The sequence below is a fragment of the Ambystoma mexicanum genome, chromosome 5q (genome assembly GCF_040938575.1).
Source record: "Ambystoma mexicanum isolate Mex_15411 chromosome 5q, UKY_AmexF1_1, whole genome shotgun sequence".
In the NCBI taxonomy this organism is placed as follows: domain Eukaryota; kingdom Metazoa; phylum Chordata; class Amphibia; order Caudata; family Ambystomatidae; genus Ambystoma; species Ambystoma mexicanum.
In genome coordinates, this window is record NC_090933.1 from 27,056,516 (window position 1) to 27,081,510 (window position 24,995).

The 24,995-nt window shown below is 51.9% G+C and overlaps 1 protein-coding gene across 3 annotated transcripts in view; it reads right to left on the reverse strand.

Moving 5' to 3' along the window:
* The window catches only part of ANKH (ANKH inorganic pyrophosphate transport regulator), a 759,848-nt gene that overhangs the window by 5,641 nt on the left and 729,212 nt on the right, over positions 1-24,995 (reverse strand). For all 3 annotated transcript variants that reach the window (XM_069620449.1, XM_069620448.1, XM_069620450.1), the window contains one exon: positions 22,712-22,811. In XM_069620449.1, coding sequence (XP_069476550.1) covers positions 22,712-22,811 — 100 coding nt within the window. The remainder of the gene's footprint in view (positions 1-22,711; positions 22,812-24,995) is intronic.

A 24,995-nucleotide genomic window follows, 5' to 3' on the forward strand; every position in this document is an offset into this window, starting at 1 on the left:
AGGGGCCCGTAGAAATCTACTGCGAGCTTTTCCCATGGGCGCTCTGGGATATGTGTTATTTGTAGGGGTGCAGGTGCCTCTTCTCTGGCTGTGCATTTGCAGGCCATGCAATTTCTCACCCACCGGTCGACTAAGGCGTCGAGATAGGGAAACCATACGTGTCGTCGCAGTTGGCGCTTGGTGTTGTCTGCGCCTCTGTGGCCTTCATGTGCCGTCCTGATGATTTCAGATCTCAGGGCCGATGGGACTATTATTCTGCACCCTCTGAGAAGTATGGCGCCGTCGTGTACTGCTAGCTCTGAGTGGATCCTTGCAATCCTTTCTACTTCGTCTTGATTTGCTCCTGGGTCTGACGATAGTGCTCTCTTGTAGTCTTTCCATTTGTTGTGTTCAGTGAGTTCGATCGCCAGTGCCATGGATGGGTCTGCTGCCGTTGCGAGCGCTACCGTCTCGAGTGACATCGCCGGAGGTAGTGCGTTGTTAGTGACGTAGTTTATATATTCTATATCACCTTGTCTTGGCGTTGACGTCCCAGAGGGGTGTCTCGACAGATAGTCAGCTGGATTATGCTCACCCCCCGGTCGGTGAATGATGTGATAATCATACTCTTGTAGCCGGATGCCCCACCGTTCTATCCTGGGGGGCATTTTTGTCCTTGGGTTTCCGAACAGCGACAGGAGGGCCTGGTGATCTGTGATGAGGGTGAACCGTTTCCCGATGACGAAGTTATGAAAGTGTTCACATGCCCATATTGCGGCCAGACTTTCTTTTTCCGCCTGGGAATATGCTGCCTCAGGGGGCGCGAGTGCTCTGCTGGCATACGCCACGATGTGGCGCGGGTGAGCGTCCTTGCCATTGATCTGGGCAAGAATGGCCCCGAGACCTACCGGGCTCGCGTCGACCACGATTTCTGTGTGCCATTCTGGGTCGAAATAGGCCAGTTTCCGTGCCTCGGCCAAGGACAATTTTATGGAATCAAATGCTTCCTGGCACTCGGCGGTCCAGGCGAAGATCATGTCCTTTTGGAGCAACTTCCGGAGGGGTTCCGTGATGGTGGCGTAGTGGGGGATATAGCGGGCGCAGTATCCGGCCATGCCCAGGAACGAGCGGACGTCGGCAATCTGTTTCGGAGCTTGCAAACCAAAGATGGTGGCCACTTTGTCGGGGTCCGGCGTCATCCCGTCAGCCGAGAAGATGTGGCCAAAGAACTTTAACTTGCTTTTGCTGAATCTGCATTTCTCCACATTCAACGTGAGGCCTGCATCCTGAATGGCTTTGCACGTGGCTCGAAGGGCGGTGTCGTGCTCTTCTCGGGTGCGGCCAAACACTAGAATGTCATCGCTGTAGTTCAACGTGCCCTTGATTGGGCGTATGATCTGTCTGATTGCTTCGTGAAAAATTTCCGCCGCCGATGAAATGCCGAAGTTTAGGCGTCTGTATCTGAATAGGCCATCATGGGTGGCAAACGTGGTGATTCCTCTGGATTCTGGGTGAAGTACCATTTGGTGGTAGCCTTGGTTCAAGTCCAATTTCGAGAAGAGGGTGGACTTATTCAGTTGCACTATCATATCTTCGATGCGTGGCCCTGGGTGTCTTTCGCGCTGAATTGCTGTATTGGCCACGCGCATGTCAACGCAGAGTCTCAGGCGCCCGCCTTCTTTAGGTACTATGACCAGTGGGGATACCCACGGGGTCAGGCCCGTGGCTGGTTCAATTATGCCATCGGTCAGGAGTTGGTTGAGTTCTGCTGACACTGCCTCCTGCAGATGGAAACCGACCCTTCTCGGGTGTTGAGGGACCGGTCGAATCGTGGGATCAATGTGGAGTTTCACCGGCGGACCTTTCAGTTGGCCCAGACCCTTGCAGATGAGAGGAAATTCTTTTTGGATGGCAGCACTCGACATCATTTCAGGTTTGGTGAGTGCCGAGGAGAGAAACAGTATTGAGTCCCTCGTTTCTGATGCCGGGTCGGTCGAGCGTATTCTGTCCCTTTCGCCGACATGTATGTCAATGAGTCCTAGGCATGACGCCGTCCTGTAGCTAAGTAGGCCTCTGCCTTTGGTGGGGCTGCGAATGACATGTATGTCTGTCGTCGTGGACTGGTTGTCGCGTATGAGCCGGCGGCTGAAAAATCCAATTGACTGCAGGGGGTTTGCAGCGCCCCATTGGTAGATCTTGGAGGCTGAAGGTGTCAGGGGTGGTCTATTGGTGATCTGGTTGAACTCTTTTTCGCCCATTATGTTGACGGTGGCTCCCGAGTCTACAAGGAAACAGAACTGCTGGCCTGCTATGTCGACGGGTATTTTGGGAGCTTCACGTGCCTCGCTTTCGTCCATGATGAGATTCACGTATTCGTCGTGTGCATTCAGGTGAAATTGATCCAGTTCCTGTGGATACCCTTGTGGGTCCCCTTCATGCTGTGAGAGATGATCCGGAGGTCCGTCGTACTCGTCTCTGATGTGGGATACTTGCTCTTCGCCTTCCTGCTCTTGCCCGTCGTCCACGGGATATGCTTCTTCGACTACTCTAACGTATCTCCGTGGGTTTTGGGCGTATGTGCGTGGTTGGTACGTCTGGAATGGGGGGTTCCTAACGGGCGCTTTGAATTGTGCGGCGATGGGGAACTTTTGCGTCGGAAACGGTCTGCCTTCTCTACAGACCAACTGGAAGTGTCCTTCCCTGCCACAGTTGCCACATCTCTGTGATATGGCGGGGCAGGCTCCTGCATGTGGGTAGGCCATGCCGCAGCGGTAACATTGGCGTTGTGTCCTCGGCGTCATGGCGTAGTTGGGATTGGCGCCTTTGTCCCCTTGTCTGGTGTGCATCGCTGCGACACTTTCTGCTCTCTCCTGTCTCGTCAACGCTGTGTTCGAGATTTGGGTTGCCTGCTTCTCCACTCTCTCTAGAATTCTGGCCATCTGGCTCACCTCTTCTATGGAGATAGGCTTTTTCAGAAGTTGCTTTTTTAGGGTTTGAGACAGACATCCTTCGATGACTCTCAGCCGGATGGCTTCGTCAAGGGAGAAGGCTTCGAATTGACAATAGGCCCCTTTTATGCGTAGTCGGGTAATGAATTCGTCGACGGTTTCATCAACTCGCTGTGTGCACAGGTTGAATATGTAACGTTCATAGTCCCTGTTCGGTTCAATGACCAACCTCTTGTTTATGGCCGCAATCAGTGTCGGAAAGTCAGCTTGCTCTGCGGGAGGAATGGTCTTGGTGAGGACTTTTATGTCGTTGCCCGCCAGATTTAGGAACATACTCCGCAGCCGAGGGGACTTGTCTTCCCCCGCTGCATCAATGAATGTGTTAAAGTCCTCTAGCCACTCAACCCACCGTGGGCCTTTGTCAGCCTGTGGCATCATCGAAAATGGGGGCGGCATGCGCCAAGCCGTCGTTGCTGTGCCGCTTGCAGGGGCGTTCGGCGGCTGTTGGGCCTGAGGCCGCTGGGCTTGCGGCGAACTCATTTCGCGGTTGTAGGGCGCGGTCTGCGCGGTGCGGGTGCGTATTGGGCAAACCCACCTCTAAAGTCTCGGGGGCTGGTATGTGCTGGGAGGCGTAGGCCTGGTAGCTCGCTGGAAAATCGAGCCGGTCGATGTGTAGAGGAGGAGTCGGGCCTGGGATCAGGCGCTTGCTGGACAGCGTGGTCGGATGGCCTGCTGAGAGTCAAGTCGCGGAAGTGCGATCGATGTGTACAGGAGGAGTCGGGCCTGGGATCAGGCACGTGCGCTGGGCAGGAAGGTGCCTGCGGCGCTGGATTAGAGCAGGAACGTTGAGCCAAGGAGGAGGAGTCGGTGGTCTGGTAAGTCGCCTCGTCGCCAGATGTTGGGCCTGGACAGAGCCCATGAAAGGAGGACAGACACACCGAGTGGAAGGTAACTCTTTCTTTATTCAAATACATACATGGACTGCCTTGATTCTGTCCCTTCCCCCTTTATAACGTCCCTGCTCCCGTGACGTGTTCCCACGTGGTACGGGCTTGACCTCTTAAAGGGGACGCGGTCCCTGTAGCGGTGTCGGACCGTGACACAATAGTTCCCTGCAGTAATGTTTTGTCCAACAAGAAGAACATTAGCAACACAGTAAACGAGATCAGTTTGTGGCATTTGCCTGTGTTTTGTCTTTCGACTTTTGTCCAATCACTTTTGAGTGTTTTAGTCAAAGTATTGAATATGTGTGGTGAACCTAGACGTTTCACCCATGTGTCTGGAACAATAAGCACTACTCCCATCCTGACCGTATGACAGATCCAAAAATTTTACCTACTTTTTGTTTCAGTAATACTAATGTAACACAACATGGCATGAGTTCCAGTAAAATAACATCAATCTTTAATGAGTATAGTACTGTGACGAAGAAGCCACTGAAGGAGGTACAGAACTGCATACAGCCCTCTAGTCCTTCCTTTGTGTTGAACAAAACCGTCAACAAAAGAGAAGATGGACCAGTGGAAGAAGTATTTGTGGTAGTGGAGTGGGAGGCAACAACAAGAGATAGACAAGCCGGGAAGAGAGAAGAGAACGCAGTAACAGTCGTGAACTGGACAAGAAGCATATTTTTGTAAGAAGTGGACCCAGCGGGAGATGCTGCCAGACAGAGCCCGTCTGGCAGAGCCCTGCAGCCACGATCTTGGAGAGGAGTGTGACTGCTGAAAGGGAACAGCTGAGGGGCATTGACGACCTGACCAAAACACAAGGCGGTACACAAATGAACGCCCGGGGCATACGGGATGAGCTCCGGAAGGGGGGCTCTGGAGGAAGAGCGCAGCGTTTCCCCCCGGGGTGGTTTTGGGCGCTGCACAGGCCAGCGAGCTGGCCTGCGCCTAGCGCGCTGCAGAAGGGGTATTTAAGGGGCTGGGAATGTTCGAGAGCAGGAGACCGTTAAGGGCAAGTTTTTTGTCAGGGTCTCCTACTCTCGAGCGTTCCTTACCTCAGGGCCTGCTAGGTTAGTGATGTGAGCAGGGAGGGCTAGTTGAGGTGGAGGTGGTGGGGTGTTGAGCGGGTGTAGCGCTTGGTGGCGGGGAATTATAATTAAAAAAAAAAAAAAAATATTGGTCATAGGGGAATAGTGGGGGTACTGTAGATAAGGTACCCTCCCCCTTTTTTCTTACCTGGGGGCGAGGGTTGGGTCGTCGCTGTTGGGGCGGGCCGCTGCAGTGGGGCAGAGCGCGGCCGGCAAGCGTATTAGGGCGGGGGGAAGGCTGTCGCAGGCTGGCGTGTGCGTGAGCTTGTGCAGCCGGCGCTCGCTGAGAGCAGCTGCAGCGGGGAGGGGTCGGGCGGAGAAGCGCATTGCCTTAAAGGGGCCGCGCTAGGTGAAAAGTAGGCTGTCAGCCGCACGCGAGTGCGGTGTAACCGGAGCGCCTTCAATGGGAGTGAAGTGTAGGAAGGGGGGGGTTGGGTGGCCGTGGATTTCGGGGGGGCATAGCTGACTCTCGGGGCACGAGGGACGGGCAGGAGGGAGGGGGGCAGTTTGGGGGGGTAGGATCTTATAGTTTATAAAAAAAAAGCGGTTTATAGAGGGAATAGTAGCGAGCGGGAGGGCTAGTAATAAAAATTTTAAAAAGGGAGGGAGAATGCAAGGAGGGTCGAGGAAGGAGGACTAGAGGGACAATTGGGTCAGCCTACAGTTACTACATAGTGTGGGGGGACTGCAGTAATTTGGGTGGGAAAAGGGGCGCAAGACTTGTGGTATCCTTTAGTGTTTGCTGGGCTGGGGGTTGTGGTGGATGATCTGGGCAGCAGTTGTTAGGACAAGAGGGTGAACGAAAGAGGGCTACAGGGGTTGTGCTGGCAATCAAGGTTGGCACGTGTTGCATGAGGGAGGTCGCGATGGTTGGCCGCGCGGCAAGCAAAAAAGGGCTGGTGGACGCCAGGGCATTGAGGGAGGCCCTTGCGATTATCAGCAGGACCTCCAAAACACAGTTGGAGGGGGTAGGGGCAGAGGTTACTGGTGGGTGGATGGGGAAGGGGGAAGGCCGCAGCGGCGGGCGGCGGCAGATGGGGCGCTGGCGGCGGTCCTCGCATGCAGCCCTATGGCGGGAAAAGGCGGGGCCTGGGAGGTGGGGGGTAGGCGTAGCAGGAGGGATATCCCTAGGAGGGCATCAAAGAGGTCCAGGGTAGTGTGGAATGGATCTGGGAGGGTTTCGGGGAGGAGGTTGCGGGAGAGGAATGAAGTGAGGGGAATGTGTACAGGGGTGCTGGCAGGGGGAGGAAGAGAGTAGGGGTGCTGAGGGGCATGGGGTATGTTAGGGCGGAGAGGTAGGGGAGGTAAGTATTTGCAGAAGAGTGCCAGAGGTAGAAGGAAGGAGCGGTCACGGGAGAGCAGCGAAGAGAGGGAGTGGTGCGGAACGACCTCCCCACTGAGGAGGGCATCGGTTGGAGGGCTTGGGGCGGCCCCCATGGTTCTGCAGGAGTGGCCAGGAGAGGGCTTAAGAACGGCCCCTCTACAAGTTCTCAGGGAGCAGCCTAGAGGGCGCAGCACGGCCCCTAGCGAGGAGGAGCAACGGGTAAAGGTGAGGACCCCTCGCCCAAGAAGAGAAGATCAAGCAGGGGTTGCCACGGCCCCGCAGAGAACGAGAAGGAGCGGCGGGGCAGACGCCCTGAATTCAGAAGAGGAGGAGCTGCCTGGCCCGAGCATGTGCTCGCAACGGCCCTGGTATGGCGTGGGGAATGATGAAGGGGTCGAAGAGTATGTGGGGCAATGGTTGGAGGAGGGGTTTGGTGGGGCTAAGAGTAGGGAAAGAGGCTCTGGGTTAAGGAGTGAAGCAGATGACGAAGGGCAAGGTGTTCGGCAAGGGCAATTATCGGGAGAGGGTTGACATGTTTTCTTCTCGCAGCAGGAGCCCATTGAGGAGGGAGATGCGGAGCGTTGGAGTTGAGGCAAGACTGCAGACGGGCAGCAGCGGGGCAGAGAGAGGTGAGCAGAAGAGGGAATGGTCAGCGGCATTGGCAAAGGAGGGATAGGAGGTTGGGGGGAAGGGGTGTTGGTGCAAGGGGTAATGAGAGAGGTGGGCATGCAGGTTGTGGGAGCTGTGGGTGAGAAGAAGGTGTCCTCGGTGGAGGTCCAGACTGACAGGGTGACTGAGCCCGGGGCAACTGAGGTTCAGGTACTGAAGGAAAAGGATGGAGTGGGTAAAGGAAAAGAAAAGAAGTTACCCTATATGAGCATCACTAAGCCATTGGGAGTGCACTTGATGGCATCTACAAAGGAAAAGATCTGGGTGGGTGAATTTGTGGACGTTTTCAAGCTATTACACAGGGAGGTCAGAGCCAAGGAGGGCTCCAAGGAAGAGGAGAGGGAGTTAGCGATGTGCCTGAAAGTACCTGTGACTATTGAGAATTGGACGTCAGCGTTTATCATATATGCCAGTGTGTATTGCAAAAAATTTCCGTAGAGGTGTGTAGCACTGTGGAAGTATATGGATGTGATTAGGAAGCCTTTTACGAGTTTTGGAGGTTTCGCGTGGGTGCGATACGACGAGGAATTTAGGGCGGGATTGGCGGAAGACAGCCAGGTGGTATGGGGAAGATAGATATGGACCTCTGGCTACAATGGATGGCGCCGACAAGGCCTGCAACGACGGTGCACACGGCGAGTGGCTTACCTGTGCCTTACCGGCCCTTTCTTGGTTGCCCCGCCCACGAGAGGGTGAGGGGAGGAGGCAGGGGACAGCAGTTGGCAGTGTGTTGGGTCTTCAATAAGGAGGGCTGCACCAGGACAGCGTGCAGGTTCAGACATGAGTGCACCAGATGTGCAGGTCGGTACCTGGTTACACAGTGCTTTCAGCAAGCGGATCGAGGGCGGGGAGCAGGTCGAGGGGTTGTGAGGAAAAGCTTTTACTCCGGTTAAAGTTGAAGTTCTGGAGAGGTGGCTCAATTTTTATCCGGACAGAGAAGGGGCAGAGATCCTGGGATTCGGGAGGGTTTTCAGGCTGGGGTACCAAGGGCCAAGGGTGCGTACATGGGCAGAAAATTTGAAATCAGCCAAAGAGAACGGGGAGGTGGTTAGGGCGAAGTTGCTCAAGGAAATGGAGGCAGGGAAGGTGGTAGGTCCATTTGTAGATCTGCCGGGCGATTTGGTGATATCCCCGTTGGGGGTAGTGCCCAAGAAGGCGCCGGGGGAATTCAGGCTGATTCATCATTTATCTTGGCCAGAGGGCTTGTCCGTCAATGATTTTATTGCCCCGGAGGATTGTGGGGTGTCATATGCAAGCGTGGATCAGGCAGTGGGGTTGATAAGGAAGGTGGGTCGCAGAACATTTTTGGCCAAGTGTGATATCAAGGCAGCGTTCAGGTTGCTGCCGGTGCACCCGGAGGATTTTTGGTTGCTGGGGATGCAATTTGAAGATTGCATTTACGTGGACAAAGCTCTACCGATGGGGTGTGCAATATCCTCTACGTTGTTTGAATGTTTTAGTTCATTCTTGCAGTGGGCTTTTACGTTTAGCTCAGGTGCGGAGGGGGTTTTGCACTATCTTGATGATTTTTTTGTTCATCGGCGGGGCGGAGGATGAATCAGAGTGCAGGAACATGCTGAAGTCTTTTCAGGCATTGATGCAGGAATTTGGGGTGCCTTTAGCGGAAGATAAAACGGAAGGGTCGGCTCTGGTTTTGACCTTTTTGGGGGTTGAGCTGGATTCCAGGTCCATGACATCATGCTTGCCGCAAGACAAGGTGAGTCGTTTAGTGGGTCTGCTGGAGAAAGTGGTTGTGGCACGGAAGATGACATTGCTGGGAATTCAGCGGTTGGTAGGGCATTTGAATTTTTCATGCAGGGTTTTTTGGCTCCGGGCTGTACTTTTTGTAGGAACATGTCGCAGGCTATGGCGGGTGCTAAATGCCCACATCATCGGGTGAGGGTCTCAGGGGTGGTGCGGGAGGATTGTAGGATCTGGTTGCGTTTCTTGGAAGGTTTCAACGGGGTGTCCATGTGGCTTCAGGGGGATCCTGTAAGTTGGGAGGTGCAGATATTTTCGGATGCAACAGGTGCGGGTGGTTTTGGAGTCTTCTGGCAAGGCAGATGGTGTGCGGAGAGGTGGCCGCCGCAGTGGTTGGAAGAGGGGAGACGTATAGCATTCCTTGAGTTCTTTCTTTGGTTGGTGGCGTTGGAACTGTGGGGCAGGGAGTTTTCCAACAAGAAGGTGAATTTTAATGTGGACAACAAGTGCGTAGTCAATGTAGCTAATAGGCAGTCGGCAAGAGACCAGAGGGTGGCGAGGCTGATGAGGGAGTTTGTGTTGCGATGCATGGAATGGAATGTGCTGTTCAGGGCAACGCCCGTGCCGGGTAAGGATAATGGCATTGCTGATGCATTATCTCGTTTTCAATGGCAGAGATTCCATGGATTGGCACCTGGAGCGGACCAGATTGGGCAGTGGATCCCGGAGGAGCTGTGGAAGCTAGGAAGTTGAGAGCTCTATCGTTAGTGGAGGGCTCCCTGGCCCCGGCATCTGGGGCAGCTTACAGGAGGGCATGGGAAGAATTAATAATGGGGGGCGCGTAGCTGGAAGGGTAGGGAGGATGCTGAGGAATGCAGACGGGAGGATGTGGTCAATTTTCTGTTATGGTGTATGGATAAGGGTTGGTCGAAGACAACTATAGCTGGGAAATTAGCAGGAATAGCTTTCTATGGCAAATGGTTTTGGGGATTCCCATCTAATGGTGGGGAGATGGCGAGTAGGATGTTAGAGGGATGGGCGAGGGAAAGGGGCAAGGAGAAGGATAGCAGACGACCGGTATTGGTGACCCCGTTGGTCAGCCTGTGCAGGGCTTTGGAAGAAGTTTGCTGGTCGGCCTGGGAGGGAGTTATGTTTTAAGTCTGCTTTACGTGGTTGTTTTTCGGGGCCTTCCGTGTATCGGTGCTTGTGGGGGTTAAAAGGGGAGCTAGTGGGTTGCAGTGGGAGGATGTCCATTTCTCGGATTTGTGGGTGGATATTAGGATCGGGAAGTCAAAGACGGACCAGAGGGGAAGGGGCTGCTGGGTGTCACTGGGGTGGGGAAGTAAAGAGCTGTGCCCGGTAAGGTCAGGTTTGGCGTGGAAGGAGCTATCTGTGGGGAGGTCGGGGATGGTCTTCCGGCATGAAGGGGGGTCAAGGGGTCGTCAGCGCAGGTGTTGGGGGTACTGAGGAAGGCGTTGGAGGTAGTGGGGGAGAAACTGGAGGAATTTGGGACGCATTCATTCAGAATGGGTGCGGCTTCTGAGGGTAACCGCTTGAGATTATCGGAGGACGAAGTTAAGAGCTTGGGCAGGTGGAGGTCTGGGAAGTATAAGGGATATATTAGGGAGCTGGGAAAAGGGACTGGTTGAGTGGGGGGCAGCAGGTTTGTGGTGGGGAAAGGGGGTTTAGGATGGTGAGGTGACAATATGATTTCTTCTTTTTCAGAGATGGCGAGGAGGCCGGGGCAGATGTGGCAGATGTGGATCGTCGGGCACTCAATCGTGAAATGGGCGGGTAGAGAGGCAGAGAAGAGGGTTTTTGGCATGCAGATGGGTTGCAGCTATCAAGTAGGGATCCTGAGGTGGTCGGGACTTGGGGGGGGGGGGGGGGACGGGGGGTTTCACTGGGACCAACTGCTGCCCATTGGCGGGGATGAATGAGCGTTTTGGGGTCCCGGACGGGTTGATCGTTCATGCTGGGGAGAATGATTTGGTGCGGGATACGGGAGTAGCTCTGTTGAAGAAGATGAAAAGGGATCTGGCATGGCCTAGGGAAATACGGCCTAAGGTAAGTCTGATATGGAGTAAGTTGTTGCCGAGGAGAGTTTGGAGAGGTTCGGTAAGTGAGGGCGCGGTAGAGCGAACGAGGAAGAAGATTAACAGGGAAATGATCAAGTTTTGTGGTTTGACAGCAGTGCGAGTTTTGGAGCATAAGGAGATTGTATATGAGAACTTTGAAGTTTTTAGGGAAGATGGGGTTCACCTGTTGGTTTTTGGAAACAGCTGTTACCTGTTGGATTTGACAGTGTTATTACAGGACATGGTGAAGAGTTGGAGGTAGTGCACTATTTAGGGGTGGGGCAGAAAAGAACACCTCAGGGGAGGGTTTTTTCTGGTGCCGGTGGTCATGGCCCCTTTGGATGAGGGGGGAGGCAAGCAATGGGGGGGAATAGCACAGGTATAGGATGGGGGTGGTGCTGTTTGCACAAATGGGCTACCCCGGGGGTGCAGAAAGGGGAGCAGGTCTTGAAGATGGAGGGGCATGGCCCTGGGGAGATGATGCCAAAAAAGCAGGAACGAAGGTTTGAGTAGATGGTAAGGGCCTGGGGATAGGTAGGGAGGTAGCTGTGGTTAATTATGTATTTATTGTTGGGGGTATAAAGAGTTATTTATTTATTTAATGTTTTGGCAAATTGTTGAAGCGGTTAATTTTAGTCTGTAAGGCCAGGGGCCAGGTTAGCGTTTCTTTGTGAGCTTTGGCCTGTCACATTAAAGTGACCTTTTCCACTTGGAAGCGAGTCTGGGTTTTTGTGCAGTAAGCCCAAAACAACCTCTGACAGTTTCAAGTGGTGTGCAGGCAACTGCACACTGGTGGCACAACAGGAAACTTCAACGACTGGTGCAGGTATAGGCAGGGAGCAGAGGAAGTTAGAAACGTGCATTCCTCATGCTACCTGCTCCAGAGGTACGACCGGAGGCCAAGGGCGGATTGAAGCCCAACGAAGTTAGGAGCGGGCATTGCACTGCAAGCGATGGGCATCGCCTGTGCGAGAAGACTGGAGGTGAAGGTACTTATTAAGGAGAAAAGGGGGCTTGCCATACCTAACCACGGTATAACTAAAAAGGGGACTAAACATCACACTTTAGTCCAGAGTTACGTTGTGGGCAGAAGGGCAAAATCCACGTTAGATAAGGAACACAAAAAACACAAAACTATAACATATCTGAGGGGAAAAGAGGAATAAAAGATTGCCAAATGCAAGTAGAAATGACAAACAATTGTCTATGTATGACAGGGCCGTGGGCCGACTATACAGAAAGAAATAACTAGTGTACACAACTGGTTCAGACAGGACTGTTGGTCAAACTAAAGTAAAGGAAAGGAGCCGCATTCTTCCTCATGCCAGTAAATCAGAGAAAGAATAGCAATTACAGCAACTTAACCGACAACTAGATTAAGTCTGTTCAAAGGTGGGGAAAACTCTGGATGTCCTATTGAGCAAGAGAACACCAATTGAAGGTGCTCAAACATTATTACATAGGCGAAAGACCAGGGAAGGGGATTTTCCCTCTGGTGTGTTGGTAGATCTGGAAAATACGTTTCCAATGGGTCTCAGCGGCAACATGCATACAGCATGTGCTGCCAGAACTTGAAAAGGCTCACACCTGCCCGTGCTCACTGCTGATTATTGCGACCTTCATGAGCCCCGGCAGGGTGTGGCGTATGGCGGCTGAAGCGGACGGGGCGAACTGAGTGGTGAGGCTGGGACTGAGAAGTTCTGGGAGTCTCTGAGCCATGCCAGTGATCCAGCACAGCAAATGCTTCCCCGTGCTGTGGCGGTGAGGCAGCGTAGCGTTCGCTTACTCGGGCTGTGGTGGTGAAGGGTGCGCTGCATGCTGGAGTGCATTTCACATACTTTTGCTACTCGCTCGGGGGTTGCTGCCTGGCTCTCCCGAGACAAAGATACTTAAAACGCTCAATGTAATGAATTCAGTTTGTGTACAGGATATGGTTTGGATTTCATTTGTGTGAACTGCATTTCGATATTGAAGTCCTGTCAAAAAACAGGGCTAAATAAGTGTCCATAGTGAACTTTTCTCTCGACTGCGATTTGGGCGTGGGGATGACCAGGAACAGGCTGTAAATGGGCAGATGTTTGAACTTGTGAAACAACAGCACAACTTTGAAGAGTGTATGAGAACTGGACCGTGTATTGGGAATCCCCATATGGGTAATACTCCTCTTTGATAATACTCCACATTCGACAAGACAGCAGGAAACGTAATGCTGGATCATTCATGTTCATAAGAACGAATAATGTCCTTGAGTATTCAACCTGGGACTCACTATGTTAATTGCTTAAATGAGATACCCTGATAGTCACTGGAATTATGGATGTAAAGAATACTTTTCATGATAATAAATTCAATGTCTTTCTTGTCCAGGCCCAGAACAGGGTCTGTAAAGGGAGTTTTGCCATACTCTTAAGCTGATCACCTTGACAGCGGTAGTGTCTGTGGCTCCTGGCTGATGTAATCTTCTTGTGTCTTCGTGCTCCATTGGAAAACTGGTTCCAGTCAAGGAGGGAAAGACACATGTTGTCTAACTCCTGATCTAAAAAGAGATGACATAAGAATTGGGGAATATTCACGGGTAGAAACCATGTGACCAAGACAGGGAGAAGAAAAGCGATTTTAAAATGACAGGAGATGAGACAATATTAGGAACCGAAGAAGCCAAAACCGAGCGTCAGCCTAATTGTCGCTGACAGGAACTGAAGAAGATAAATCACAGGACCAGCCAAAATCTGGCTGACCGAATACTGACGGACAGTGTCTAATGCTGCATAATTTAAACAGCAACAGCCAGAGACTAAGCAGATATATCAGAACATAAGGAATAGAAACGGAGAGCACACAATAAACCCGGTAATGAAATAAGCTCCTTGAAAGTAAGAGTCATCATCGCAGAGTTCAGAAACCTTAGAGCCAAGGCTCACACCAAGCGAGGTAGAAGACTAAGGAACAAGTTACTTACCTGTAACTGTTGTTCTCCAGCATGGGTCTGGCATGGATTCACATGCTCATGAATATTCCCCGTCGTCAGGCTGGGAATCCTCGGTAAAGAAAAAACCAGTATCAGTTTCGTTTCTGATCTGTCTTTCGTAGTAATAACCAATCACTGGTCTCTGCGTCATACTGACCACAGCCAATGACTGCCCTCTACCTAAGCACCGCCTCTGGCAGCCATCTTCAGATTTGGAAGCACGTGAAGTGGCAGTATGACCAAGTGAAGAGCCGCAGAGGGGTAGGCGGGAGGGTTCGCATGTGAATCCATGCCAGACCCATGCTGGAGAACAACAGTTACAGGTAAGTAACTTGTTCCTTCTCCAGCATGGGGTCTGGCATGGATTCACATGCTCATGAATAAAGAATACATAGCAGTACACACATGCACAACCACGGGAGGTGGCAAAGGCTCAACATTAAGCATCACATCAACTCAACATTAAGCATCTTACCTCCTCACCAGGCTCACCTCAGGCGAACAGGTTGCGCAGCACTGCTTGGCCGACCCTGGACTCCTCCCTGGAATCCCGGTCGACGCAGTAGAATTTCGTGAAGGTGTGCGTCGACCTCCACGTAGCAGCCCTGCATATGTCCAGCAGGGGCACACCAGATAGGAACGCCGTGGTAGCTGCGATCGCTCTGGTGGAATGGGCTCTCGGACGGCCAGGCAGCGGTCGGTTTGCCAACCGGTGACAGTACATGATACAGCCGGAGAGCCATCTGGAGATGGAAGCCTTCGAGAGAGCCTTCCCCTGATTGACAGGTCCAAAGTTCACAAAGAGTTGTGACGTCTTCCGAAAACCTTTCGTGCGGTCCACGTAGAACTTCAGCGCTCTAGCTACATCCAGCGAGTGCAAAGTCCTCTCAGCCGGCGACGAAGGCGACGGGAAGAACACAGGTAACACCAAGGGTTCGTCGAGATGAAAGTCTGACGGTACCTTGGGCATGAAGGAGGGGTGCGTCCTGAGCACTACCCTCGTGTCGTGGAAAGTCAAGTACGGGGCCTTGCAGGAAAGGGCCTGGATCTCTCCCACTCGTCGTGCGGAGGTGATGGCCACGAGAAAAGCTGTTTTCCACGATAGAAACTTCAACGGGGCCGAGTGCAGAGGCTCGAACGGAGGTCCCATGAGTTTGGTCAGCACCACGTTGAGCTCCCACGCCGGGGCCGGAGCCTTCACCGGCGGGAACGATCTGAACAGTCCCTTCATGAACTCTTTCACCAGACGATGAGACCACAAGGACGTCCGGCCCGTGGTTCTGGTGTATCGGGAGATCGCAGCAAGATGAATCTTGATGGACGCGTGTGCCAGACCAGCTTTGGCCAGCGTCAGCAGGTACGGCAGCACTTGGGGAGCCGTAATCCGTAGAGGGTTAATCTTCTGTGCGTAGCACCAGACAGAGAACCTCTTCCATTTGTGTCCGTAGCATTTAAGAGTCGAGGACGCCCTGGCCTTTGCAAGAACCTCTCTGCAATCGGCCGGTATGTCGTATCCTCCAAACTCTAGCGCTGCAGGAGCCAGGCCTGCAAGTTCAGCGACTTCGGGTCGTGGTGGAGGATGGCGCCTCCTTCCCTGGAGAGTAAATCCGCGTCCGCCGGCAGCTTGATTGGCGGGGACGCCGACAAGTCCAGAAGGTCCGGGAACCATATCTGCCTCGGCCACGCAGGTGCGACGAGGATCATCCTGCACCGTGACCTCTTGAGCTGGTTGACGAGCCGGATTAGCAGAGGCAAGGGAGGGAACGCGTAGAGGAACAGGCCCTCCCAGGGGAACGAGAAAGCATCGCCCATGCTCCTCGTCTGGGGAAACCTGCTGGCGAACCTCCGGCACTTGGTGTTCGTCGCCGTCGTGAACAGGTCGATCTGGGGTGTGCCCCACCGTCGGAAGAGGCGATCCACCAGATCCTGCCGTAGTTCCCACTCGTGGCACGAGCGCAGCTCCCTGCTGAGTGAGTCGGCGATGGTGTTTTTTATCCCTGCCAGATGAAACGGCACCAGAAGAATCCCTTGGGCGACGGCCCAATGCCACAGGTCCTGCGCCTCCTTGGACAGCGCTGGGGACCTGGTTCCGCCCTGTTTCCTGATGTAAAACATGGTGGTGGTGTTGTCGGTGAAGATCCTCACCACCTTGCCCTTGAGGGACGGAAGGAAGGACCTGAGGGCCCAAAACACTGCACGGAGCTCCAGGACGTTGATATGCAGGGACTTCTCCGTCGGGAGCCAGAGTCCCCTTGCGTGCAGATTTTCGGTGTGCGCTCCCCACCCTTCTAGGGAGGCATCCGTGGTCACAGTCACCTGGTGGGCTGGGGTCTGGAAGTCCATGCCCGCCGTCAGATGCGCGCGGGTGCCCCACCACCGTATCGCTCGTCGGAAACTCTCGTCGAGCTTGATCCTTTCCTCGAAGCTGCCCGTCGTCTGGATCCAGCGCGCATCCAGGAACTCTTGCAACGGGCGCATCCGGAGCCTGCACATGGGAATGAGGTAGATGCAGGAAGACATCATCCCGAGGAGGGACTTGATGGACCTCACCTTGGCCGCGTCGGCCACCAACATCCGTTGCACCTTGCCCAAGATGGTCCTGGTCCTCTCCTCCGACGGGGAGGCCAGAAGGGACACTGTGTCGAGCCTCGCTCCCAGAAACAGTGCGACTTGCGCGGGCACCAGGTGGGATTTGGCGTAGTTCACGGAGAATCCCAGGTCCGTGAGGAGTTGGACGGTCCTTGCCGTGTGGACCACGGCGAGCTCCCTCGTCTTGGCGCGGATGAGCCAGTCGTCCAGGTAGGGGTAGACGTGAATCCCCTCGCGGCGCAGCTGCGCCGCCACCGGTGCGAGGCACTTGGTGAAAACCCTGGGTGCCGAACGCAGTCCGAAGGGAAGGGCTTTGAACTGGTAATGACGCCCTTGGACCACGAATCTGAGGAATTTTCGGTGCCCCTTTAGGATGGGAATGTGGAAGTAGGCATCCTCCAAATCCAACGACGATAGGAAGTCTCCTTCCTCCAGCTGACCCAGGACGTGCTGGAGGGTGACCATCCGGAACTTCTGCGCCTTGATGAACTTGTTCAGGCGTCGCAGGTCCAGGATGGGGCGCCATCCTCCCGTCTTCTTCTTCACGAGGAAGTAACGCGAGTAGACTCCGGAGCCCCGAAGCCTCTTTGGGACGAGTTCGATGGCGCCCTTTCTGAGCATCGCCTTTACCTCCAGGAGAAGTTGAGGGACGTGAAGTTCTTTCCTGGCCACGGGGGGGACGCGCGGGCACCTTCTTTGAAACTCGAGCGCGTGGCCCCGGGCCAGGGCGTCCAGCACCCAACGGTCGGTGGAGATGGACTCCCACACGCTGACGAAGCCCGCCAGCCGGCCTCCCACCGGGGTGCTCCGGTGGGGGCCCGACCCCACGGCCGGTTCAATCCTGCTTGGACGCGGCCTTGCCGCCTTGGCCTCCTTGGCGACGACGGCGGGGGCCGCCAGACTTGCCTCGTCCTCTGTAGGCCTCTTGCGACGACGAGCGGGCCGCTTGACGGTAGGAAGCGAAACCGCCGCCGGAACCTTTGGAGGCGCCCTTGCCTCCGCCGCTCCGAAAGGGCGTCCGCCGTTGCTGCAGTACTCCAAGGGCCCGGGCCGTCTCAGTATCCGCCTTGATGGCCTGAAGGGAATCGTCCACTGTCTTCCCAAACAGGTTGTTCCCGTCGAAGGGCATGTCCAGGACCCTGGTCTGGACGTCCTGCCGAAAGTCCGTAGCCTTGAGCCATCCGCGACGTCGAAGGCAAACGCCGTTGCCCATCTGGCGGAACCCAGTGTCGGCGATGTCCGTCGCCACGGTGATGGCGTGGTCCGAGGCCACCTCACCTTCCTGCAGGATCTCAAGGGCCTCCGCCCTCTTGTCGTCCGGCAGAAGATCCAGCAGGGGAGCTATCTTGCGTTGGCCGCTTTAATCGTCGTCGCCGCCGACGAGATGACTCTGCGTCCCATGGCATCCAATTTCTTTCCCTCGCCGTCCGGCGGGGAAGTCGACGTGGAGGCCGCACCCCCCCCCGCTTTCTTCCTGGCTGCCGCGGAGACGACGGAGTCCGGGGTAGGCTGCGCCCGGAGGCATAGGGGGGCCGAGTCCGGGACCCGGTACTTTTTCTCGTACCGGTCTCTTTTCGCTGGCGTCGTGGAAGGGTTCTTGAGGAGGGAAAGGCCCTCATCCCAAATGTCGTCCAACAGAGGCACTGCGAGGACCGTCTTCCTCTTGGTCTCGCGCCGTTGGTAAAGGAAGCCTTCCTTTTTCTTCTCCTCAGGGCAGAGTTGGAAAAGCTCGGATGCCCTGGCGATCATTGAGTGGAACGATCCAATCTCGTCGGGCGGAGAAGCCCTGGTGGGAGGCGACGACGGAAAATCCTCGTCGTATGCCCCGTCGTCCGTACCCGTCGCTGCCGTGTCAGTCCCCGTATCATCCCCTCGGGTGGACGGGGAGGAGGGCTGGACGGGGCGCGACGGTTGAAAAGGAGGCGGTGGATGGATCCTTCTTTTCTTGGTAGGGGGAACACCAGAAGGTCCCGGTTCTGGATCCCCCGACGGGAGAGGTTCCTCCGTCGGTAACGGTAGTCTCGTCCTTATCTCGGAGCATAAGGACTGTATAGCCAACAAAATGGCCGCTGAGTTGTCTTGCGGCGCTGGCAGAGGGGAATCCGACGGGCGAGCAGGGGCCCCGTCGGTATCCTCGACGATGTCGTCGTCGTCACCTGCGTCGGGGCCCATTCCGACGGGCTGGTCTTGTTCCACGCCTAGGCCGTGGCTTAAGACCTCGATCAGTTCCTCTTCTGAGGTTGAGGCCGAATCTACGACGACGCCCTGCCCCCCCCTTCTTCCCCACGGAGGGTTTCACGGGGGTCCTATCGATGGGCACGAAAGAAGACTCCCTCCGAGGAGGCAGGGAGATTCTGGGCCCCGAGGCCGCCACCACTGGTGCAGCCTCCACAGGCTGGGCCAGGGCCGCCGCGACCGTTTCGATAGAGGGCTTGGTCGAATGGATCAAGGCCTTCACCACCTTAGGTGCGCTCACCGCCTTATCCTTGAGGGAGGGGGCACTGCCACGCTCCTCCTCTGCCTTAGAGCTCGACCGGGGTCTCTCCAGGAGCTTCGCCGGGTGCTCGGCCTTCCTCTTACCCGACCCAGAGCGTTGGCTCGTGGTTGATGGTGCCGGGGAGGGTGCGCCCTGCCTGGCGCCCGTAGAGCCCGACCGTTCGGCGCTCCCGGTGCCAGCGGACTCGCGGTGCTTGGCCTTATGTTGGGCCCCCGTCGCCGGGGCGCCCTCAAAGGTCTTAGAAGACCGCTCAGATTTCTTCTTCTTCTCGCCAGACGGGCTCTTACCCTCCAGCCAGCTGGCGAGACGTTGATGGCGGTCCTTCATGGTCCGTTCCGACATGTTGCCGCAAAACGCACAGTCCTTCTCCACGTGCGTCTTGTCCCCATGAAGGCAGTAAAGGCAGAAAGAGTGTTCGTCCTCCTTGAAGACGTTCTGCAGCTGGCATCCAGGGCAGGCCCTGAACAGCTTTCCGGGCGTCGAGCTTCCCTTCTCCTGGGCCATCTCCGAGACCGGGCCTGAGAAGCTTCTGGAGTCCTCCGAAGTGTAGCTCGACGAAATCTTCACCCTTGAGGGGCACAGATGAATCCGACACGGGTCCCCGTTGATCGGATGTAGGATCGGTGGAGCTTGAGGCTCTTTTGACCGAAAGAATCGAAGTTTTTGTGAAAAAGCGCGAAAAAATAGCACTAACGCTCGAGAGCAATAGCACGAGGATCCCAACACATGAACGTGCGGTAAAAATCTGAAGATGGCTGCCAGAGGCGGTGCTTAGGTAGAGGGCAGTCATTGGCTGTGGTCAGTATGACGCAGAGACCAGTGATTGGTTATTACTACGAAAGACAGATCAGAAACGAAACTGATACTGGTTTTTTCTTTACCGAGGATTCCCAGCCTGACGACGGGGAATATTCATGAGCATGTGAATCCATGCCAGACCCCATGCTGGAGAAGTAAGGCTATTCCTTGCCGTTTGTTTATTCATAATGTTTTGTATTAAGGGCGCATTCAGAGCTACCACTTCAATATTGCCGGAGGACAGGGGACGAATAATTAGCAAAAGAGGCAACGATAAGAAGAGACAAGACAAAATTGGCAGGTTTCAGTCACAACAGAACAACAATCACCTTCTGGTTATCAAAACAAACATACATTAAAATGCCAGAGATTGAACTTCACATAAACGCTTCTGCACTCACATCAGTAGGCAGTCTAGGTGAGGTAAACATCAAGGAAAGGCCAGCTGTGCCTGTTGAGATCACCAGTGGGTTGTCTCTCACAAGCGGCGGGGATGGAGTGGCGTTCTGAAGGGAGGCGTGCAAAGCTTGATTCTGGTGGTCCAATATCAGTGCAATCTTTGTCTGTGTTTCTGATGCACATGTTGGGAGTAAAATGATTTTTTAGAGAGTAAAAAGGAGTTGCCATTCACCAATGGAGATATTTTTTAGGTGGGTAAAACATATTTGGACTTTAAAACAGATATCTATATGTAATCCATACTTTTCTGTACCTAGTAATTTATGCAAATTATAATGCACATTTTAACTTAAAGTTCTCTTTTGGCTCAGACACTCATAACATCAGAGTTCCTTCCTGTGGCACTGCTGCCCTGGTGCCACTATTTATTTATTTTTATTTTTATTTTATTTATTTCACTAATCTGAACTTTGGACGTGAGTGGGTGGAAGCAGTGAGGAAAGTCCTAGGTATCTGCTGTTTGCTATTTTTTGTTTGTGCCTCCTGTATCTCACCCACAATCTACAAAATATTTACTAAGCCCCTTTTCGATGATCTGGTCCTTCTTGGTATCACCTACACTAATTATGCAGATGATACCCAGATACTCATACCACTCACTGGGGATTATGACAAGGATTTGGCCTTGGTAAATAAAATCTACCTCATCATCCAGGCATGGATGGCTGTCCATGGTCTATGCATGAATGAGGACAAAACTGAGCTCATCATTTTGGAAACTACCTCCAACCTCAATACATTTGGCCACAAATACGCCTCCATTAATATCAATGGCAACACTATTAAAGTTGCTAAAGAGGTAAAAACCTTAGGCTTTTATCTAGACTCCACCCTCACCTTTGCCAAACAGGTTAATTCCCTGGCCTCTGCCTCTGCATACACATGCAAGGTAATTAGAGCCGGTAAACCATTCCTATCTAAGAATAGCTGAATAGCTGTACCATTCTGACCAGAGCATAAATGTTGTCTAAATTGGACTATTGTAACTCCCTATAACTTGGCGCCAATAAGTACATCATCAGCAAAATTCAGATTCTCCCGAATAATGACCTTAGAGCAGCATTGGGTATAGCTAGAAAAGAGCACATCTCAGAGGTAAGGAGACAGAATTACTGGCTCTCTACCAATGACAAAATCCTGCTGAAAACTGCCTCGCTAACTCACTAGTGCCTGAACAACGCTGCACCCTGCTATCTCATGGAGAGCTTCAATAGAAAATCCTCCAGCCGGTCTACTAGAACTGCCAACACAACCTGTCTGATTGTACCAAGGTTCAAATTGTCTAAAGCTGGGGGGAGTAGTTTCCCAGACAAAGCTGCACAGCTTTGAACTCCCTACCTGCTCCCCAAACCTATCTGAAATTCAGACATAACATCATTAATTGGCTCAAAGAAAATAACCACTAATGCACTCCAGTTACTGTCCTCTTGACTCAACTCTTTATCTTGCACTGTAAATAGATTTCACAATGCCCAGTTGATGTTGAACCCTATTTTTAAATGATGTAATGATGGATTGTTTATGCCGATTGTATATATATACTGCTCAAATAACCTACTGACTTGTATCCCCTCTGCATATGTTTGTCTCTCCTCTTATATAACTCTGTAACCCTAAGTTGAAAGTATTCATGTATTTTCTGCGCCCTGATACCCTTGGGTCTGGCGCGCATTACAAATAAATAAAACAAACAAACAATCCCAAATGCTGTATTCTGTATAAGGGTTACCTTCTACCCCACTGCTGACAACCTATAGGTTTCTTATCCAGTGGCAAAATGGGAGTAAGTAGGCCACAGTATATAGAACATGGTATCCAGAAGTAACATCTTCCTCCACTTGCCCTCTGCCCCCGTGTCATTCTTTGCTATCTACTCCTCGGTTGTCTGTGCCCAACATTGGCCGATGTGTGCATCTCAAAAGCCTCATTGCTGCATTTCTGGGACTAATTGCAGCTTAGCGGTGGGAAACCCGCTTCATTCCTTATTGATCACTTGAAGGTAACTGTGGATAAAGTTTGTGCCTCCCATCAGCCCAAGCAATGGAGGGACCAAGAGCGATCCATGATGCAGCAGCATGCTAGTCAATCACTTGGCAGAGAGTGGTGGCACCCACCCCCCTCTACGCATGTGGTGCCATCAAACTGAAGGACAACATTTGAAGCCCCTGATTACTACTGAACTAATTTGGCAGCCCACACAAAAGGAGAGAATGAGCTACACAAGAAGTAGTGCCATTTTGAGGATTCCCGAGCAGTGGTTGAAGTGGGCCTGAGCGGTTGGGAGAGGTGCTCCTCAACATTTTTTAAATTAAGTTTTACTGTTCCTATACTTTTATTTTAAAAAGAAACTGTCCCGGAATGGTTTTGTTTTAAAATAAAAGTGTAGGATAATAAAATATGATATCATATCTATAAATAAAATATCATATCATAGGAAGAAGTTGAAACTTACCTTAAACAGCAGGCGCATGTTTTGGGGGGTTTGTATTGTGCGTGGGAGGGGGCGTGGTGAAGGGGTTTGTTGGGAGCGGGGGCAGGGCACCAGGGAACATAGTTCCACTACTTCTTTTTGTTCTCTTTGACCACTGATTCCCGGTGTCTTAAGCACAAAAGCATTGTGCTTCCGGTAATTACTTTCAATTTGTTGCACAAGATGGCTCTCATACCTGTTTCCGATATACATAAAACGCTGCTATTGCCACCATTGTGGATTCTCCGACGAAGCCAGCAAGAAGAGACCCTACTCCCAGGGTGGCTCCATGGACCCTGTTAATAGAAGGAATACAATTATTAATGCTGTTGATAAAGACACATGAAATATGCCGTTTTCCCTTTAGTTTATTAATTTCCCCCCTAATTTATTAAGTTAATTCGAATTTTTAGGCGTCTATATGTATACAGACTAATACATGATATTTATGACATGGGCTTTACTGCTCAATTACAATATATATTTCACCTACACTTCCTGGCCAACTGGTATCAAACTCAATTTTGCCTCCGGGAGCAATCAGGCAGAATTTCATCTAGAATTGTGCACTCTGTAGAATGTTGTATCTGGTAAACACAGTGTTCGCGCGTGTGCAAGATTAAAAAAAGATTCTTACAACATTGAACGAATTTTGTCAATAGTCTCCAGCCAGGTCAATCAACTGCTGGTTTCTCCCATTTTTGTAGTCAGTGTTTTCCATATTCCAACATGATGGCTGTGCCCAGACATTCCACAGCCTCTGAAACAACGATGTACAGAAAAAAAGACTTCTGCTGCGGCTCTGCAACCAGTCTTTGGACTTGAGGAAACTCTCCTAGAAGAATTTAAAAACCTAGCATTCCTCTTTCCTGTGTGGGAGACTTCACAACTCCATTCTGTGTCTGTTGTGTTGGTGGGTTGTAAAGCGTTAGTCCACAGATCAGCAGTTTACTCTTCCATTCTGTTCCTTATACATCCGACACTAATTTCCAAACATGAAGTGTCCAACTAAATATGGCAATATTTTGTGGCGTTATCCCATTTTGATCATCTCAGACCCAAGGTTTAGTTTAGCATGTCTAAAACATTCCCTTTTGTTCGTTTAGTCTGTTTTTGCAGGTGGGCCAGGATGTTTTTCTTTACTTTCAGTAAAATATAGTCAAGACAAAATTCTCTCATGAAGGGCGTAAACTTTCCAGCCCCATCTCTGAAAACCCTAAAACGTTTTCTGCACATCCAATGTATCCAGTGGACTTCTACTAGCAATTTCTGAAATTATTCATCATTTGACTGTCTACTCATGTAAAAAGGAGGTATTCAGTGGAAGATGAAGCAATTTCTCTTTGGTATATAGTCTACTATCTGATTGTCATAGAAGGTGCTTGCAGCTCTGCTGAATAGCAACAGCACGTCTCCATAGAATGATGCAGTATGGACCATGGGGAAACATATATATTCTCAGACCTCACAGTTTCCAGAAGCCAGCAGGGTTCATATTAATTACTAGGTCTTCTGCTTGCTGGGTCTTGAATGTGGATTGGACCTGTTAAGTTGCACGGTCCAATTCTATATTAAAATCGTTTCCGCTTCTAATCAACTGACATCCTGTATTTGTGTCCTTTAGTTCTCTGATATGAAAAACATTGTTTTCTTCAATATTTAAAGCATACGAATAGGTTTATATTGGTATTCCAGAATACCAGGTTGTAAAGCCAAACATTGAACATTAAACAAGAGTGTGGGAGCGGCTCTACTGAGGACGAACATGGTTCAAATAACCTGTTCCACGGAATGTATTCTGCCTACGAGGGTCTACAATCACGTTTTAGCACATACATACAACATTGAGCATATTTATATATTGAAATAAGAGATAAACAATGTGTTACAATGTAGGGAGGAGGATGGGTACTGCACAAGAAGTGATTTACTGTTTTATCTGTTTGTCCCACTCAACCATTTTTGAACATGTTGACCTTTTTCCATTAGTTTGTTATGTTGTAAAATGTAGGTATTTCTGTTTTAGAGACTTTTGCATTAATATAATTTGATTTATTTTTCTGAGAAACCACCAGGGGTACTTTCGTCTGCATCATCTCTGTCCATCTTGTTTTAGGCATGTTGCAACGCCCTGGCCTTTTATTTACCTGTCATTTGTTTGTCTCTTTATTGTAGTGGTGCAGAGATAAGATGGCGATGGCGATGGCGATGGCAAGACATCTTCTTAGACTTTATAGCAGCAAACACATTATTCTAGCTACAAGGTCATTTAAATGTTGACCCGCAAAGAAAAGGATTAATTTTAGGGCACCCATATGGCCTTTTAGCGACTTGGAGTTAAGTTCATACAAGTAAAGACCATCTTTTACAAACCAAGAAGAGAAGTGGGAGCCAGCAACAACGTACTTGTAGAAACCATGGGATATGCCAGGGGGTACATACATCGCAGTAAAACTGGAGTTTCTTTCCCAAGGGAATCT